The 20,676-nt window shown below is 37.5% G+C and overlaps 1 protein-coding gene across 2 annotated transcripts in view; it reads left to right on the top strand.

The window, feature by feature from the left end:
* ADAM10 (ADAM metallopeptidase domain 10) overlaps positions 1-20,676 on the top strand; it is a 155,326-nt gene that overhangs the window by 101,152 nt on the left and 33,498 nt on the right. For both annotated transcript variants that reach the window (XM_051821954.2, XM_002718210.5), the window contains 4 exons: positions 4,345-4,494; positions 7,018-7,110; positions 10,146-10,329; positions 19,467-19,630. In XM_051821954.2, the coding sequence (XP_051677914.1) occupies positions 4,345-4,494; positions 7,018-7,110; positions 10,146-10,329; positions 19,467-19,630 (591 nt within the window). The remainder of the gene's footprint in view (positions 1-4,344; positions 4,495-7,017; positions 7,111-10,145; positions 10,330-19,466; positions 19,631-20,676) is intronic.

Here is a 20,676-nt window from a genome sequence, read left to right as displayed (position 1 = left end):
AAATTTCAGTAGAAAATAAAAATATGAGCAAAAGAATCTGATGGAATTCTAAACTTGAAAAATATATCAATCAGTCAATATGTGGATTTAGATCTGGATGGCATGCCATAAGAGAACAGAACAAACCTTTTAGAAACAGATGGATGGAAAATTCAGAAAGGAGTATAAAAAGACTAGATAATGTATTAAAAATGCCTAATATAAACATATAATTGGTGTCCTCAAAGGAGAAAAATGGATAGTCAAATAAAGACAGATAATGGCTGTGAATTTTCCAAATATGACTGAGGGACATCAGAAAACAAATTCAGTAAGCATTGTAGTTAGGATAAAATATCACCATAATACATTATTTGAAAACTGATGATATAATCTTAAGAGCAATGGGTGGCAGCCGGCGCTGTGGCATGGCAGGTAAAGCCACCGCCTGCAGTGCGGGCATCCCATAAGGGCACTGGTTCAAGTGCTGACTGCTTCACTTCCAATCCAGCTCTCTGCTATGGCCTGGGAAAACAGTAGATAGTCCAAGTTCTTGGGCCCCTTCACCCACATGGGAGACTTGGAGGAAGCTCCTGGCTCCTGGCTTCGGATCGGTGCAGCTCAGGCCATTGTGGCCATTTGGGGAGTGAACTAGCAAAAGGAAGACTTCCCTCTCTCTCTCTCTCTCTGCCTCTCTGTAACTCTGCCTTTCAAATAAATAAATCTTAAAAAAAAAAAATAGGTGGAAGAAATTTCACTCTACTTCAAAAAAGCAACAGTAAAAATGACAGCTCATTTTTCTTTGGAAAAGCTTGAAACTTGAAGACAATGGAATGTGCCGAAGCAGTGTAACTACCATCCTAGGATGCTGTATTTAGTGAAAGTCGGTGAAAGTAAAATCAAGATGCTTCAAATTGAGAATATAACCAGAAGACCATGTTAAGAGGTTTAATTCTAGTGAAAAAATTGTGGGCTTAGATGATGAACTTGTAGCTAAATGAGATTGGATGATAAACCATGCATATGAGGGGGTTTTTCAAAAATTCATGGAAAATGCATGTTATGAAAAAAATATGCATGGGTTTAAAATTTTTTTCCTCAAAATTTAACAAAAATTTTAAATGTCTTTTAATTCCATTTTTCTAGAAACTTTTTGAAGTACTCTCATATATCTCTGTATTTATGAATATATAATGGGAAATAAATTGAGAATCTGGTATTCAGTTCAAACCAACTAGCGTATGAAGAAAACAGCATGATGGATAATCAGCACTCATATGGGATACTCACACTGCAGTAAAATACTTAACTAAAAAGTAAACGGAGGGGAATGGCTAGAATATTAAAAACTAAAAATCCAAAAGAAGTCAAGAAAAGGAAGAAAGAAAATATAGAAACAGGCAAAAGAAATGAAGATAAGTAATAAAACTGTAGTTTTAAACTGAAATATACCAGTAATTATATTAAAGGCACATGGATTTAATTTACCAGTTAAGATAAAGATCATCAGACTGGATTTAACAAAAAACAGCAAAAATTGTTTGCTTTACAAAAGCCACTTCCAAAATACAAGGATATAGAAAAGTTGGAAGTAAAAGAGTACAAAACACAAAATTTGTGGGCTCAAATGAAAATTATATATATTAATATCAAAGTAGATTTTAAGGTAAAGAGTTTTATATTGAAATAGATATATTATAATGATAAAAAGTTCAGTCCCCAGGATATTATAAAAATCTTAAATTTGTATGTCCTTAATTCCAAAACTTCAGAATATTTAGAACACAGTTGACAGATAAAAAACTGTAGTAGAAAACTCATATGATGGGAGATTTCAATCCACTATTCACAATCAGAGAGAAAATAATACCCAGTAAAGACTGGATGATCTAAACCACTTGACAAATAAACTTGACTACTTTTATGTGCATTTCTCTAATTGAAAGAGTCTATATTTCTTATTTAAGGTTGACTTCTTAAATTTAAAACCTTTTGTTAAACAATATTTTTACATTAAAGCCTTTAGTTTTTTTCTTATGGAGTAGAAAATCTTGGCATACGTGAGTACAGTCACTTTAATAGCTAAGATTAATTTATAACTTTTGTATAGAATAATGTGAGTATAAATATGCATATGAACTACATTATCAAAAATAATGTGCACTTAGAATGCTGTTCGATATTTGAATCATTTATAGACTCCACAAGTTGCAACCTGGAAACCATCTCAACGAAAATCCTGATTAAAATATTATTAAAAGAATACTTAGGGGATATTTCTCCCAAATGTGTTATTTAAGATGAAGTAATTAAGTTTTTCAGAAGTGTTGGTACTCATCTATAGTACAAAATTTTTTAAAAATTAATTTTTTATGTTTAAGTTATATAATATTGTTATAGGATACATATGGATAATAAAATGGTTACTATAGTGAAGCAATTTAACATATTCATCACCTCACATAGTTACCCTTTTTTTTTTGTGAAGTATGAGACAAAATTTTAGTTTTGGATATATTTAAATGGAATTGTCAAATGAGAGGAAAGTAATGTAAATTTGGAATTGTGATAAAACTTAATGTGGGTTTTGTGTTACTTTGTCATCTAAAGATATTTATATATCTTTTAGATATTGACAAATGTTTGAGTGCTTGAATTCAATAGCAGAGGTAACTCTGGAAAGAAATATTTGTAGTTATTTTCTTCTACTTCCTGGCAACTCTCTGTTAAGTGATAACAATATAGTGAAGATAGTTTCTTATTTTCAAATTTATAACAATTTCTTATTTTCAAATTTCTATTCTGGTGGTGGAGTTGAGACAGCCATTGAACAAACAGTTCCCCAAATAAATGTAAGGGTATAGTATGTAAGGGGCTTAGGTACATGATTCTGTGAACTGCTATAATGGATGAATTGGCCATCCCTGACTCTGAAGGAAGACATTAATTAGATCTATGACAGGAGACAGGTGGTGTATTGGAAGATAGAAAAATGGCTTATGTAGCTATACTGTAGAGAGCTAGAATTGAGTATTGTAGTACAGTTTCTTTGTGAAGTAATATGGAATGAAACGAAGCTGAATTGGTAAGTAGAAGCTGTGCAATGCTGATTTGGTGAAGCATATAAAGAATTTAGGGCTTTCTCTTTAGAATAAAAGGAAGTCATTGAAATATACTGTGCAGGTAGGTAACATTCAGACTTGTATTTTGAAAAGATGGCTGTATTGATAATAGATTGAAGGCCACCATGGGTTGATTAAGTTGATCTTAACTGTGCACTAAATAAGAAGTGTTGGTAGTGTGGGCTAGAGTAGTTGAGCTGGAGATAATAGATAATTTACCTCCATATTTAGGAGATAAATTTGACAGGACCTGGTGGTAGATTGGGTAGTAGAGATGAGGTAGAAGAAACCAAGATATTGGGATGGCATAGTGGTGTAGCAGGTTCAGCCTCTGCCTGCAATGCCAGCATCTCATATGGGTGCTGTTTTGAGCCTGGCTGCTCCACTTCCAATCCAGCTCCTTGCTAATGCCCCTGGGAAAGCAGCAGAAGGTGACCAAAGTACTTGTGCCCCTGCACTTCATGCTGGTGACCCAAAAGAAGCTCTGGGCTTCTGGCTTGGCCATTTGGGGAGTAAACCAGGGGATGCAAGATCTCTGTCTCTCTCTCTTCATCCTCCTTCTGTAACTATGCCTTTCAAATAAGTAAACATTAAATTTTAAAAAATAGAAAGAAGATACCAAGGTATTATAAATTGCCATAGGACTTGCTTTAGATGTATATGAATACATATTAAGAAGTATGTTTGGGCCGGCGGCGCTGTGGTTCAATAGGCTAATCCTCCGCCTGCGGCGCCAGCACACCAGGTTCTAGTCCCGGTCGGGGCGCCGGATTTTGTCCCGGTTACCCCTCTTCCAGGCAAGTTCTCTGCTATGGCCCGGGAGTGCAGTGGAGGATGGCCCAAGTGCTTGGGTCCTGCACCCCATGGGAGACCAGGAGAAGCACCTGGCTCCTGCCTTGGGATCAGCGCGGTGTGCTGGCCACATCACCCTGGCCTTGGCGGCCATTGGAGGGTGAACCAACGGCAAAGGGAGACCTTTCTCTCTGTCTCTCTCTCACTGTCCACTCTGCCTGTCAAAAAAAGAAACAAAGAAGTATGTTTGGAAGCAAATGTGGAGGAGTTGTTTGAATAAATAATCAGTCAACTAAATGGAGAATGTGAGACTAAAATAGTGTTTATGACATCAGAAATCTCTATGGTACTACATAATAACACAGAGTATGAAATTGTTCCTATCCTTTAACTATGAAATTATAGTAGTGAAGCAGACTAATGATCAGAAATGATTCTTTTTGATGTATAGACACCTCAAGAAGAACATGCTGCTAATGGTCCAGAACTCCTGAGGAAAAAGCGTACAACTTCAGCAGAAAAAAATACTTGTCAGCTTTATATTCAGACTGATCATCTTTTTTTTAAATATTATGGAACACGAGAAGCTGTGATTGCTCAGGTATTTATAGTTATGCAGTATTTTAACAGTTCCCATATTGTTTTATTGTATCTATATTTTTCCTTCAAAATTAAAGTTAGTTTATTTTCTTCTTGGTATAAAAAGGTGTTTATATTTTCAGTTATGATGTGAAAAATATAATTACACACATAAAGACCAGTTAGGATATTTTACTGTTATTCGAAAGAGAGGACTAAGAAAATGATTCCTGGAGGAGATGATGAAACTGATGCTTAGCATTGAAAAGAGAGTTTAGTTATTTGTGATGTTCAGTATTTGTGATGTTAAAGGAGATAAAGAAAGAGGACTTGTTCGGAGCAGAGGAGGAACTTTGAACCCCTATTCTGTGCTGTCATTGTACTTAGCATATTTACATTCTCATTTGCACTTGTGTATTCTCAACCCTCATTACAGTGTTCATGGTTTTTCAGGGTAGCCTTCAAAATGCAGTAAGCATCCAGTGAGAGTTTAATGAACACATTTTGACTCAAAGGGTTTGAGTCTGAGAGGGTGGAGGTAGCACAAAGATAAATGATCAATTCATTTTGGTGGTAGGGAGAAGCATATTTTTAGATACGTATAAAAGCTAGGGGATCATTGCCTTAGGGTACTGAAAATGTGGAACTGTAGCTTGAGGAATGATCAACTTTGGACTTGCGTGAAATTGGAGGTCACAAAAGAGAGAGTTAATGTGGGGAGAGAATGAAATGTAAAGAAACTGGGGACTATCTGTTTGTAGTCAATAGGATGAGAAGGAAGAGAAGCTGGTGAGGAAAGACATGATAAACAGGTAGGAGATTAACATTAGCCCAGGGATAAAAAAAAAAATTGCCAGACAAATGCATAGCTAATTGTGTCATAATGCAGGGATATCCAAGAGAATGATCACAAGAAGTAAGTGATTTTTAGTTGCAGGAATGTTACTGATGAGGAATACGTTGGCAGAGGCAGTGAGGGTTTCAAGAAATGTGAAAGTAACATGGAAATTATTAGAAATAACATGGAATATTTGGGGCTAAAGGGGGCCTTTGAGCAAGTTGGTCAGAAGGGGAAGACAATTCAATAGACAATCAATGTAAGAAAAAACACAGTGTTCTTGAAGTTCCAGAAAGGGATAGGGTCAGGAATAAAGAAAAGTTACCCTTTGAGGAAGATGAAGATGAATAAAGATGGGTGATTTGAAGGTAAAGAGAGAGGGACATTAGGATACACCCCCAAGAAAGTATGAGGTATAATTGTCTGGGGAACCAGGACTGCTGAGATGGAGTAGAAATCGTGGGTACTGGGAAGAGTTTGCTAGGCCCAGCTGAAGTTAGCAGGGATTCATAATATACCCTATTAGCACTTTTTATTATCATTTATACAATTTCTTCAGAAATAGCTTTGAAAGTATGCTGGCACACACACATTTTCATGTTGATGATAGTAAAGACTGCTGTTTGTAAGGTTGGGAAGATTGTGTACAGAGTGGTTCAGAAGCCACAGAGTTCAGTTGGGAGTCAACAAGATAAACATGGGTTTTGTATTATAACACTACGCTTATCTGCTTTTAGGACTTAGTAAAATCTGAATGTATCCTCTTTTTCTTTGTATTATTTCCTTTTTCTGCTCCACTACTAGAACAAAACCTCTGTAAATGTTTAGAGACATTCTCTGTTTTGTTCACCAGTATACTTCCAGGACCTAAAATATGTGGGTAGTATATAGAATTTGGTCAGTAAAGTTGTTACACATAGTAGTAGTAGTGCAGCAGTAGTAGGGCTATTCAGGGAATAACCAAGTGTCCTGATATTATCAGGGAAGTTCTTACAGAATATGTTTGAACTGAGTCTGAAGTCTAAATAGGAAAAGATAATTTAGTCATAAGAAAGAAGCATGGGCCGGCGCCGCGGCTCACTAGGCTAATCCTTCGCCTTGTGGCACCGGCACACTGGGTTCTAGTCCCGGTCGGGGCACCGGATTCTGTCCCGGTTGCCCCTCTTCCAGGCCAGCTCTCTGCTGTGGCCAGGGAGTGCAGTGGAGGATGGCCCAAGTGTTTGGGCGCTGCACCCCATGGGAGACCAGGAGAAGCACCTGGCTCCTGCCTTCGGATCAGCGCGTGTGCCGGCTGGGGCGGCCATTGGAGGGTGAATCAACGGCAAAGGAAGACCTTTCTCTCTCTGTCTCTCTCACTGTCCACTCTGCCTGTCAAAAAATAAAAAAATAAATAAAAAAGCATGTAAAAAGGCATGGACATAGGATATTATAGGATGAGTTGAGGAAACAAAAGTTTTTAAAAATATGACTGAATTGAGAGTACATGTTTGTTTTTCCAGAGAGGTATCTGGAAAAGATGGAAGCTCCCCTTTCAGCCCCAGCCTACTGATCTTTTTCATACTTCTCTTAAATATGTGATATAGACATTTTAAAATTGAATATGCTAGGACGTTAGTAATTAGTAATTTTGGAAATGGGAATTCATGATCTTTTTTATATTTCAACATTGCTTCTAAAATGTTGTTCTTTTTATTTTTAAATCAATAGATATCCAGCCATGTAAAAGCGATTGATACAATTTACCAGACCACAGACTTCTCTGGGATTCGGAACATCAGTTTCATGGTGAAACGCATCAGAGTAAGGAAGCACAGTGGTTAAAAACGTTAAAAAGTGGAACAATAAGGGCGATGTGTACAAGAAAAATGCTTGTTTGCTTACTCCCTATTTATGTATCAAAGAGTTTAAGTTGTGTCTACTGATGCAGTTTATCTTTATTCTTGGCCTCTTTGCCAAGTAAACACAAGGATAGTTGGGTAAAGATTTAGGAATAAGATTAATAATTGATAGAGCTTACAAACAGGAAGTTGACAAAATACAGAACAGTATAATCTTCTTGAAAATTCACAGCTTGTTCTGACATACCGAGTTTTGAGGACTCCTTCAGGAAAGAAATGCATTTTTCTAAATTAATTTGACCATGGAAACATCAATTGAGACTCAAAAAAACTGCAGACATATTTTGAGAAATACTGATCCAGAGCCTAAGGGTTACTGCTTATTGATTTTAGTTACAAATTATAAATGAATGTTAAATTATTGACAAAATTAGACTTTTTAAAATATTTTCTGTATTTTAAAAACAAATATAAATTTAAAATTTGAGCTTAAAACTAGATATAGAAATATGTAGAGTATAGATATAAAAAATCCTTTCGTCAAAGTATTTGCCACATTTTATACTGTTCTAATTTTCCTAAAATACAGTTGAGTAAGTAAAATGTACCAGAAAGTTTTAACAGATACACATATTTAATAATGTCACTGAGGTGGTTTTTACTGTGATTTGTCTTAAGAACAAATAGGGTTTGTGGAGTTACAATGCCATTGTTCATAATCAATTATTTTTATGTATGCTGAGAGCATTATGAGCTCTTAAATGAACAAACAGTATTGCTATTTAGTAGGCAAAAGCAGTAAGATACAAAGTGGAGAATACTGGGACACATTTTAGTGCAACACTTTTTTTGAATAAAATGATTTGTATTATGAAGATATACAAGTATATAAGTGAATAATGTGACAGTCGGTTGTTTTCAGACCTTAGCTAAGATTAAAATTTCATTTTAAATATGTGTTGAAGATTACTTCTGACTCATTTAGTAATTTAAAGTTTCTGTTATGTCCACAAACATTTAAATATTAACCATCCCGTTTTTAATGTAGGTAACTAAAATTTAGATGCAGCTTCTGTTGGTAGTCAATATTACAGAAATATCAGAATATTTCATTTCTGTTTTTACTGGCTAAAATATGCCTTTAAGCATGGGCTACTTATAATATATATATATATAGTACTTGATTTTGTGTTAAATGACCATAACTGATTATTTTGGGGAATTTTTAATGGATAAACCAGATGTTCTGAAATCTACCCTTAGGCAATTGTCTTCAGAGGTGTTTTTGTCATCCTGCTTCTATAAATCTTCTTTGGTATGGATCATAAAAAGACCTGTAATTTTCATGTGTCAGCCATTGTATCACCTTTCCCTTACCACCAATGTTTCCAGTAGACTGTGGCTTGCCTTCCAGTAAAAGTCTTTGCTTTCATATGTATCCTTTAAAAAAAAAAAAGGATTTTTTTATTTATTTGAAAGAGTTACACAGAGAGAGAAGGAGAGGCAGAGAGAGAGAGGTCTTCTATCCGCTGGTGCACTCCCCAGTTGGCTGCAACTGCTGGAGCCGGGCTAATGCAAAGTCAGGAGTTTCTTCCGGGTCTCCCATGCAGGGGCCCAAGTACTTGGGCCATCCTCTATTGCTTTCCCAGGCCATAGCAGAGAGCTGGATCAGAAGTGGAGCATCCAGGACTCGAACTGGCACCCATATGGATTGCTGGCACTGCAGGTGGCAGCTTTACCTGCTAAGCCACAGCACCGGCCCCTCATATGTATCTTTTTAAAATCTCTGTCAAGTCTTATATGTAATTTCTTGGTTTACTTGGGGAATGCCAAATTGTTCAGAAGACAGGTGTTGGTCTTTGAAAGGAGACAGGAACTAAAAATGAAAATTTTGATTTAGTAAAAATTTGGTGTTAGATTATGCTGGAGGAGCCTCATCAGGATAATAGTAGCTAAGTATCAAAAGAAACATTCTGGATAAACTGGAAATAGTAAGAGAAGTGAATTAAAAACAGAAAGAAAACACAGTTCAGACCCACTCTGAGGTGAAAAATCTGAATTTGAAGTGAGTTGGACTTCACTTATGTGACTCTAGGCAAGGAAAAGCAAAGAAATGATTGATTTGTCTGCTGAACTGACAGTCTTGGGTTCAATATCTATTTTATGTTCTAGCAATTTGATAAAATATAGGTTTTTGTATCATATTTGTCACCGTCTATAGAAGATTAATACTAAAGAAGACTCACTAAGGTGATTAAATTTGAAAAGACATACTTTATTAGCGTTTTTGGAAATAAAATTTATTCTTTCTTAAGTGTCCCATGTTCAGGTGTCCATACTTGCTCAGATATTTACCCTCTTCAAATTTTTTTTAATCTACTTTGTTTGAAAGGCAGAGAGAGAGAGAGAAATAGATACATCTCACACATCTGCTGGTTCCTTCATATAATACCCACAACATCTGGGGCTGGGCGAGGCCAAACCAAAAGCCAGGAACTCAGTCTGAGTCTCCCATTTAGGTAGTAGGAACCCAACCACTTGAGCAATCACGTGTTGCCTCCCAGGGTCCACATTAGCAGGAAGCTGGAGTACAAAGCAGAGCCAAGAACTCAGGCACTGTGATATGTGGAACAAATGTCCATTTCCAGCATCTTAAATTTTAATTTTCCTTCTCTGGCTGCCAGCCTGCTTGCTTACAACCTCCTTCCTTCCCTTCTGTCTTTCTCTTTCCCTCCTTCCTTCCCTTCTTCCCTCCTTTCCTTTCTTTCTTCCTTCTTTTTTCTTCTTATTTTGGGGAGTAGGGTGGGAGAGGGCCTTCTATGAACAGCTCAGAGATGGAGGCAGTGGGAAAACCCTGGGGCTCTTAATTAAGGCTTGAGTTGCCGTGAGCCCTGAGCATATATTATCTAGGTAGATGGAAAAGGAGGTGAGCAGAGACTTGAATGAAGACCATGCTAATATTAAGTGCTTATTTTAAATATTGTTTTGGATTTTTAGATCAATACAACTGCTGATGAGAAGGACCCTACAAATCCTTTCCGTTTCCCAAATATTGGTGTGGAGAAATTTCTGGAATTGAATTCTGAGCAGAATCATGATGACTACTGTTTGGCCTATGTCTTCACAGACCGAGATTTTGATGATGGTGTTCTTGGTCTGGCTTGGGTTGGAGCACCTTCAGGTAATTTACCAGTGTCTTAATACTTGAAATAAAAAGCCATTTTCAGAGCAGATTGCAGTTTACCTTGTACAGGGATAAAAATTATATCTGTACACTATCTTAATTTACATGAGTTAAGCAAGATTCATATGCATAATGTAAATGACAAAGTAGATGAAACAGTTTTGTATTTTGAAATGAGTACAAGGAAATTTTTTGGCTTTTAGTACATAGAATAAATGAAGTAATTTTATGGCGGAAAATGTAGTACTTATGAAACGAAAAGGAAAACTTATCTCATGGGCTGCATCTACTAGTGGGTTATTTTTGGATATTTGTCCATTATCATAATCTGTGCTGTTTTTGTGTTACTAGTATAGTCAGCAGATTGTACAGCTCACTTTCATATGATATTTCACATGATATATAACTTTTTCACTCTAAAATTTCTTTTCCCCTTGAATAGTTGAGTAATTTTATCATAAAGTTTATTATCCCTCCTTTCTATTCATTAGTAAATACTATAAAACTCAGGGATTAATTTGATTTTTTCTTTGTCTATTACCCATTAATATAGAAGTTCTGAATCTCACGTAAGTAATTTTTCATACGGTGGTCCTGGATTAATGGCATCAGCTTCATTAGGAGCTTGTTAGAAATCTGAGTCCTTTGGACCCACTCAGTCTTTGAATCAGAAACTGCAGATGTGGGGCCCTATAATCTTGTTTGAATAAGCCTCCAGGTGATGCTGCTGCTCAGGAAAGTGTGAGGACTACCACATTAGTTTTTCTGTCTGTAGAGCTTGCTCACAAAATGCCTCCTAGGCAGGTGAGTGGATGATCTTAACCTAAAAAATTGCTGTCATTTTGTGTTTTTAACTGTAGACTATTGTTCATTAAGAATGTTTAGTCATGCAGGAGCTTCATCAGATTTTTCTTAAATCTTGGGATGTCCTTATATTTATACATACTTTTTTAAAAGATTTATTTATTTTATTTGAAAGGCAGTGTTAGAAAGAGAGAGAGAGAAAGGGGTCTTCCATCCGCTGATTCACTCCCTAGTTGGGTGCAATGGCCAGAGCTGCCAATCCAAAGCCAGGAGCCAAGAGCTTCTTCTGGGTCTCCCACGTGGGTGCAGGGGCCCTAGGACTTGGACCATCCTCTGCTGCTTTCCCAGGCCATAGCATAGAGCTGGATCGGAAGTGGAGCAGCTGGGTCTCAAACCGGTGCCCATATGGGATGCCGGTACGGCAGGCGGTGGCTTTACCCACTAAGCCACAGTGCTGGCCCCTATACATGCTGTTTAAGAGTGACAGAAAAATCCTGTGATAATTCTGAGGAGTACTGGTCAGGTATGCTGATAGGTGATCTTCTATTGGACTCTCTCTGTTGTTTTTCTCATTATTAGCATGGGATAATGGGTTTTAGGGGACACTTAGTGTTTATGACTAGTTGTTTGTGGTGTTTGGGCCACCATTTGTAATGCCAAATTTTGATCAAGCAGAGTAGGCGAGTTCTGGACTGAAAACAGTTTTGTATTGTTGCCATTAGATTCTTCATGCAGGTGAAGCAGCGTACTTCCTGTGCACTTCACCAGCAAAGATAGGGTGCTAAGCTACCAGAATGAAAGAATGTGACTCTTGTAGTCAACCTTCTGGCCTCCATTTTTTCTCCCTGTTCAGCTTTTTTTTTTTCTTCCATATTATGCTCTCTCTCTTTTATTTCAGACACCAGGACTCTTTTCCTTTTTTTCTGTTAGTCCCCCTAACTTCAACTCTTAGAAACCTTTTTTTCAGAGCTATTGGGGAAGGCCAGAGTGAGAAAGAGAAGAAATCTTTGTTCCTTTGGCCTAACACTTCCTGGTAGAGGCTACCTGCCCCAAAATGACACTGACAGCTGTCATCATTTCCTGCCCTCACAGGCTGGACTGAATTTTATCTTTGACTTTATGCTTTTACAAGGAACTTTTATTTATTTGGTTTACATGATTATTTTAATAGCTGTATGAGATGTTGACATTGTTACCTTTATTTTATGTGTGAGAAAACTTCAGTTTAGAAACTTACAGACCAACCTGCTTTCATATGACTTGAAGAAAAGCATTTGGAATCTGGAGCTTGTGACTCCAGATTCAGTGCACTTGGTAGTTATTTTAGCATGAATTACTGTAACATGATAGCCTGCCTTTCTGAGAATTAGTTAAATGTTTCCTGCTGCTTAATTGAGAGTGTGTTTGTGTGTGTGTATTTAAAATCCATGTCCTTCTTTCATAAGACAGAGGGTTATAACATAGAATTTTGCTAGAATATTTTAATATTATATTGGTTAATTGTCATGGCATAGTGGGAAGAGCAAAGACTGGAAGCTAGGAGAATGTGTTCTTGTCTGTTTTGTCTATAAATTCAGGTAAATATTTCTTCAGCCTGTTTATTTTACATTATAATTTCTTCTGTCTTTGCCTTTCCTCTAAAAACAATATTTCTGCCTATAGATCTTCATAATGCTTGCTTTTATCTTGTTCTTTTAAAAATAGCTGTTCATAGCTATGAAGTAATCTATTATTGTTTCTTAATCTTTCATTTTTATTTGACCTAGTCTTTATTCATCCTTATTCTGGTGTGTTATTTGCTAAATTTCATTTAATTCTGATGATAATTCACTGTTAGGTTAAGGTTAAGGTTGGACTTGAATGTACTGATGGGAAGGATTTTGTTGTGAGATTGTTAAATTAATTCTCACAGAGTAGTTACTCAGATTATTAGCTTTAGTCCTCTTCAGTGATTGGGTTGAGCTGTGAAAAACCGTAAGAGTTGAAATGTTAGTAGATAGTAGATTAGTAGATAGTAGTAGTTAGTAGTAGTTAGTAGATTTCTTATCTAAGAGTCTTTTGTATACTATTTTTTCATTTGTTCTTATTTAATACAACCTTTTTTTCCCCCAAAGATTTTTACTTATTTGAAAGAGTTACACAGAGAGAGAGAGAGAGACAGAGACAGAGAGACAGAGATCTTCCATCTGTTGGTTCACTCCCCAAATGGCCATGACAGCCAGGGCTGGACCAGACTGAAGCCAGGAGCCAGGAGCTTCATCTGGATCTATATGGGAGGCAGGGACTCAGTTACTTGGGACATCTGCTGCTGCTTTTCCCAGGCCATTAGTAGGGAGCTGGATTGGAAGTGGACCAGCTGGGACTTGGACTGGCACCCACATGGGGTGCTGGCACTGCAGGTGGTGGATTAGGCTTAACCAACGCTGTGCCCCAATACCAGCCCCATAAAATCTTATAGTTGAGTGCTACCTTCGGTTTCTTTAATGAGAAAGACAGCACCTCCTACACAACTCCATGATATGTAGAAACAGCCAGCTAACTGGACTGCCTTAAAGGTTCTGATTTAAAATTATAAGGGCTGGGGCTGGTGCTGTGGTACAGCAGGTTAAAGCCCTGGCCTGAAGTGCTGGCATCCCATATGGGTACTGGTTCTAGTCCCAGCTGCTCCTCTTTTGATCCAGTTCTCTGCTATGGCCTGGGATAGCAGTGGAAGATGGCCCATGTCCTTAGGCCCCTGCACCCATGTGGGAGTCCCGGAAGAAGCTCCTGGCTCCTGGCTTTGGATCGGCACAGCTCCAGCCATTGCAGCCAGCTGGGGAGTAAACCAGTGGATAGAAGACCTCTCTCTCTGTCACTCTTTCAACTAAATAAAATAAATAATTTTTTAAAAAATTATAAGGGGCTAGAATGGAGCCATAAAGGAGAGCCCCCAAACAAGTTGGGTCTTAAAAATGAAACAGGAAAGATTACTATAAAGTTTTTTTTTTAAAAAAACAGTTCTGTGGTAAGCAGGTAGCCTCTTATCTTTTGAAATATTAGCTCCTTAGTAAATTCTTAACTTGTATATCCTCTTCCCCTATTTTCATTGCTGAACTGCTCTGACACAACTCTCTTTTTTTTTTTAAGATTTATTTATTTATTTGAAAGTCAGAGTTACACAGAGAGAAGAGAGGTAGAGAGAGAGGTCTTCCATCCAATGGTTCACTCCCCATTGGCCGCAATGGTTGGAGCTGTGCTGATCTGAAGCCGGGAGCCAGAAGCCAGGTCTTCCACATGGGTACAGGGGCCCAAGGACTTGGGCCATTTTCTACTGCTTTCCCATCCCATAGCAGAGAGAGCTGGGTCGGAAGAGGAGCAGCCGGGACTAGAACCGGTGCTCATATGGGATGCCGGCACTTCAGGCCAGGACATTAACCTGCTGCGCCACAGCACCGGCCCTTGACACAACTTTTTTAAGAGGCCATTTCTCTGACTTACCTAAGGTGTATCCTGCTCCTACATTATCGATATTTTTTAACGATTTATTTATTTGAAATTCAGAGTTATATACAGAGAGGGAAATCTTTCATCCACTGGTTCACCCCAAAATGGCCAGAATGATCATACTGGGCCAGGCCGAATCCAGGAGCCAGAAGCCTTATCCTGGTCTCTCACATGGGTGGCAGGGGCCCAGGGACTTGGGCCATCTTCTGTTGGCACATAAGCAGAGAGTTGGATCGGTAGTGGAATATCTAGGCCTTGAAACAGCACTCATATGGGATGCCATGCTGCAGGCGGTGGCTTAAGCTGCTGCTCCACAGCACTGGCCACTGCATTATCCATCTTAATGCTATCAGTTAACTTTATGAACATAGTCACAGTGCTTCTAGGCTACTGAATGATGCTAGCTTTGGAATTCATTGCCATAGTTAGGCCTGAAGCATTCAGTATTGCAGTGATCATTTGGAAAGAAATTTTTTGAGACATTTTCTTTGGTAGAAAAAAGCCTCTTTTGGTTGTGTTGTGTTGTTTTTTTTTTTTTTTTTTTTTTTTTCAGTTTGAAAATTTTAGTTTGATTTTTATGTATTAGAATATGAAGGCATACAGAGCACAGTGAACACAGGATTCTGAAGATAACTCAGATCTATTAAATTCTTAACCTGTGGTTTGAAAATCTAATTTCAAGGCTGAGAGAATTACATCATTAGAATATTGCAATAGAACTGTTGCTATTGGCATTGTTTCTAGGTCGGGATTATCCGTGGTATGTGAACATCTCTGGACCCTACGTACTGCATTGAGTACTGCTCCTTAGACTTGAATGCCAAAGGAATGCTCTCATACTTTTCCTAATAACCTCTCTGAGAATAGGACTACTGTCTGTAGTACTATTGGGAATTATTGCTCAAATCAGTATTAGATGAGGGTACTTCAAAATATTCTTGGAAAAATGGAATTAACAGATAATGTGCATCTTCCTTGAACTTTCTGAGATGCTTCATCTGGTCAGCATGTTCCTTTTAAATTTAAGGCTCCTCACATCACATGAATTTATAAAATCTCAAAGTATTCTACTACTCTGGTATTTTGTCTAAAACTTTTTTGGGGATTGAGTCTGTTTTGAACTTTAGAAGAGATACTTTTTTCTTTTAGCTCTCATACCATCCCTTAAATAGAAAAACATATTGTTTGTTCATTCAGTCATCCATCAGTAATTGTTTTGGACTTGAATTAAAAACACATTTTATTCTTTACATTGTCATTCATAATGTTTCTTTTCTTTTTTTTTTTTAATTTTAAACGATTTATTTATTTGAAAGTCAGAGTTACACAGAGAGAGGAGAGGCAGAGAGAGAAAGAGGAAGAGGGAGAGAGGTCTTCCATCTGTTGGATCACTCCCCAATTGACCACAACAGCCGGAGCTGTATGATCCAAAGTTAGGAGCCAGGAGCTTCTTCTGGGTCTCCCATGTGGGTGCAGGGGCCCAAGGACTTGGGTCATCTTCTACTGCTTTCCCAGGCCATAGCAGAGAGCTGGATTGGAAGTGGAGCAGCTGGGTCTCGAATCAGCGCCCATATGGGATGCCGGTGCTTCAGGCCAGGGCATTAACCCGCTGCTCCACAGCACTGGCCCCAGGCCCCATAATGCTTCTTTTCAGTGATGACTGTATATAGTAATATTTAAATTTTAAAATATATAGCAATTCCTGAGCTGCAGTTATGGCTTACATATGGGTATATATTATATCACTAATTGAGTTTCTAGCATATCAAAACTCACTGTAGTATTTGAAAAATTAAACCATAACTTTTAAAAATTAGATGCAGTACTTTATTACTTCTTATATTGGGTTAGACCAACGTAATCGTAAGCTATTCGTCTGTAATAAAAATTAAGCTTTTGTATAAGCAACAATCTTTAAGAACAAAAATAATTGTTCAAAAAATTAAGCAAGATATAAATTACAAAGAGTATATTTCTGAAGAGTACACTCAAATTTACTTATGATCTTCCCTTATAGCTATACCCTAACAAAACAAGAAGGTATATGTTATGAGAGTTGAAAAAATAGTATCAGAATTTTAAAATACTCCCTTTCCCTCCCACCCCTCTGATAAAGATTTGCAGCATGGAGTCTTCTGGGCTTAATTCAAGTTTGACAGTGCTGCACTGGACCAATTTGCATGTGATAAATCTTAACTAAGGCAGGATATTAATTTGCAGTTTTTAGGACTGTAATATGTGGATCATAATTACTACAGAGTATTTTTTTCATACCTTTTCTAGTTTCTAGAGATGGTAATGATTGTAGGCCTTTGGACTCATTTCCAGAAACAAAATTAGTTTAAGGAAATTATTATTCATAAATCATTTGCTGTTTTCCCTTTATTCAGTTTTCTATGTAGAAAAGGAAGTGCTGGGTTAAATCTATATGTTCCTCAATCTCTTAGTTTACTTTTTTTGTGAATCGTGTTATTTCAGTTTTCTAAATGATAAATTCAAATTTATTTTTTTGCTTTGTATTTTCTTACATTTATTAGGGACGGGGCAACATTTGCACTATAGTATCATACTGTTTTTACAAATTGATTTTTTTAAAAAATTTATTTGAAAGGCAGAGTTACAGAGAGAAAAGGAGAGACAGAGAGAGAGGTCTTCTATCTGCTGGATCACATAGTGGCTCTGAAGCTGGGCCTATCTGAAGCCAGGGGCCAGGAGCTTCTTCCACATCTCTCACATGAGTGCTGGTGTCCAAGCACTTGGGGCATCTTCCACTGTTTTCCCAGGCCATTAGCAGGGAGCTGGATTGGAATTGGAGCAGCTGGAACACGAACTGGTACCCATATGGGATGCCAGCACTGCAGGCAGTGGCTTAACCTATTTTGCCACAGTGCTGACCCCTACAAATTGATTTTGAGTTGCCTTCTTTTACATACTCTATCAAGTATTATAAATATTACTTTTTTAAAATTTATTGACTTGGTTGTAGATTTGTGTGTAAGACACTAATTTGAAATAATTTGATCAGTTATCATAACACCTTAATCCAATTTATTGTAATTTTTAAAAAAAAATCAAATAGAAGAACTTTTTAAATGTGAGTATAAGCCAAAAAGCTTCTCTGTAGAAGTCTTTAATAAAGTTAAAAGAAAATGTGGTCTTCTCAGCGCAATGTATATAAAGGCATGGATTGTATATAAAGCATATGTATATAAAGGCTAGATTCTGATCCCTCTGTTAGTCTTTTTTTTTTTAATTAATTAATTTCCTTTGAAAGAGTTACAGAGAGGAGAGGCAGAGAGAGAGAGACAGAGGTCTTCCATTCGCTGAGTCACTCTGCAGATGGCTGCGATGGCCTGAGCTGTGCCTATCTGAAGCCAGGAGCTTCTTTCGGGTTTCCCACACAGATGCAGAGGCCCAAGGACTTGAGCCATCTTCTGCTGCATTGCCAGGCCATAGCAGAGGGCTGGATCAGAAGTGGAGTAGCCAGGTCTCCAACTGGCACCCATATGGGATGCTGGCACTATAGGCTGTGACTTTATCCACTATGCCACAGCGCCAGCCCTGTTACTCTTTTTGGAATTTCTTCTATTACTGCCTTTAGTTGTGAAAGCACTGTCATTTGGATATTTAACTCTGAGGTTTCTATTAATGAAGAGATGAACTAAAATGATTTAATATGCTTAATGTGAGTAGAAATACGCTTTTCTCTTAAATTTGAAAATATTCTCAGGACCTGGTGCTGTGGCGTAGCGGGTAAAGCTACCACCTGCATCCCATATGGGCGCCAGTTCAAGTCCTGGCTGCTGCACTTCCAATACAACTCTCTGCTATGGCCTGGGAAAGCAGTCGATGATGGCCCAAGTCCTTGGGCCTGTGCACCCCTGTGAGAGACCCGGAAGAAGCTCTGGGCTCCTAGTTTTGGATCAGTGCAACTCCGATCATTGTGGCCAACTGGGGAGCGAACCAGTGGATGGAAGACCTCTCTCTCTCTCTCTCTCTCTCTCTCTCTCTGGTTCTCTTTCTCTCTGTGTGTAACTCTGCCTTTCAAATAATAAATAAATCTTTTAAAAAAAATTCTCAAGGCACACTAAATATCCTAATTTAATTTTTAAACTAATTTAAAAAATTCAAATCTGATGAGAAGTTGTAAGAATAGTATAGTGAACCCCTGAACCCCTGAGTGAGTAATCGTTTATTAATATTTGCCTCATTTGTTTTGTTTTCCTTCCTTCCTTCCCACCTTGTTTCTTTCTTTATTTCCCCATCTCTTCTTCTTCTTCTTCTTCTTCTTTTTTTAAACTCATCCAACATTTTCTTTTTTATAAATACAGTGTGTCTCAGGACAGTGAATCACATACTCAGGTGTATCTTTGGTATTTGTAGAAGTGACTTTCTCACAATTTCCTTAGTTTCTTTAACTTTCATTTAACTTAAATATAAATTTTCTTTCTAAAGTATGAAAAGGCATAGACTTTGACTCATTGTAAATATTGATATATTCAAATTTAAAGGAAACTTAAATATTTGCTTTGCTAACTTCAGTGAGAGCAAAAATTTGAGTCCATTTTGGTGATGAAGAAGAACATTTTATAAGAGCTGTAAATTAGTCAGTCCTGGAAGTTTCTTTATGGGTATTGTAAAAACTTTTATTTGAGAATATTTTATCATCTTGGACAAAAGAAACTTTTGAGAAGTTGGGTGTTCATTTGAATAACAATTGTGTTTTATAAAAATGTTTTAATTTAATGTAGATTTTTAGCATTAACTTTTTTTGGAGAGGGAAAGAGGTGCTAATGTATCCTTTTTTTTAATGTATCGTTTTTCACTTTGCTTTTGTTCTGAATTAGGAAGCTCTGGAGGAATATGTGAAAAAAGTAAACTCTATTCAGATGGTAAAAAGAAGTCCTTGAACACTGGAATTATCACTGTTCAGAACTATGGGTCTCATGTACCCCCCAAAGTCTCTCACATTACTTTTGCTCATGAAGTGGGACATAACTTTGGATCTCCAGTAAGTGTTGCCTAATTATTGGGTTTCTTTTAATAAAAAGTTATTAGCCTAATTTTTATGTTGAGTGATTTTTGTTTACAGTGAAAACAAATATATGTGTGAATGTTTAGTTTTTATATGTCAGAAACACAGTAATATAATTGACTATACTGAAAACGGAAGATCACATATCTGTGATTAAAATAAGTAATGTAAGTGTAACAATGCCAGAATTCTGTGAAGGTGAGGGATTTTGTGTGGCTTTTTCAGAAAAAATATCTGTATCTTGTAGCCCTACAACAGTGCCTGGGACATAATATACTCAGATACCTTTTTAATGAAAACTACTTTTCATTTTTTAAAGTACATTTAAAATCTGGAAAATATAGAATTTTTTTTTTCTGGGGCAGAGAGAGGACTTTGTTTCTGTTCAAATATTGCTAGGGATTTTCTTGACTTTTGCTTTTGTACTGTGGAATGGAGTTGATATTTTAAAATCTTTTATTAAGAAAGATTTCTTCTTCTTCTTCTTCTTTTTTTTTTAAAGATTTATTTATTACTTGAAAGGCAGAGTTACAGAGAGGCAGAGGCAGAGAGAGACAGAGAGAAAGGTTTTCCATATGCTGGTTCATTCCCCAACTGTGCCATGCAAAGCCAGGAGCCAGGAGCGTCTTCCATGTCTTTCACGTGGGTGCAGGGGCCCAAGGGCTTGGGCCATCTTCTCCTGCTTTCCCAGGCCATAGCAGAGAGCTGGATTGGAAGTGGAGCAGCCAGAACTCAAACCGCTGACCGTATGGGATGCTGGCACTGCAGGCAGCAGCTTTACCTGCTGTGCCACAGCACCAGCCACAGGAAAGATTTTTAACATACACAAAAGTGAAGAAAAAAACATTATACAATAAACTTTCATATGCCCATTATCCAGAACAGAAATCAGAAAACTTTATAAAGGGCCTATTAATAAACATTTTGGGGGCCGGCGCCTTGGCTCAATAGGCTAATCCTCCACCTTGCGGCGCCAGCACACCGGGTTCTAGTCCCGGTCGGGGTGCCGGATTCTGTCCCAG

This window comes from Oryctolagus cuniculus, chromosome 12 (assembly GCF_964237555.1).
Source record: "Oryctolagus cuniculus chromosome 12, mOryCun1.1, whole genome shotgun sequence".
Classification (NCBI taxonomy): domain Eukaryota; kingdom Metazoa; phylum Chordata; class Mammalia; order Lagomorpha; family Leporidae; genus Oryctolagus; species Oryctolagus cuniculus.
The sequence above is the reverse complement of the archived record's forward strand: the minus strand, read 5'-3'. Positions and strand labels throughout refer to the sequence as shown.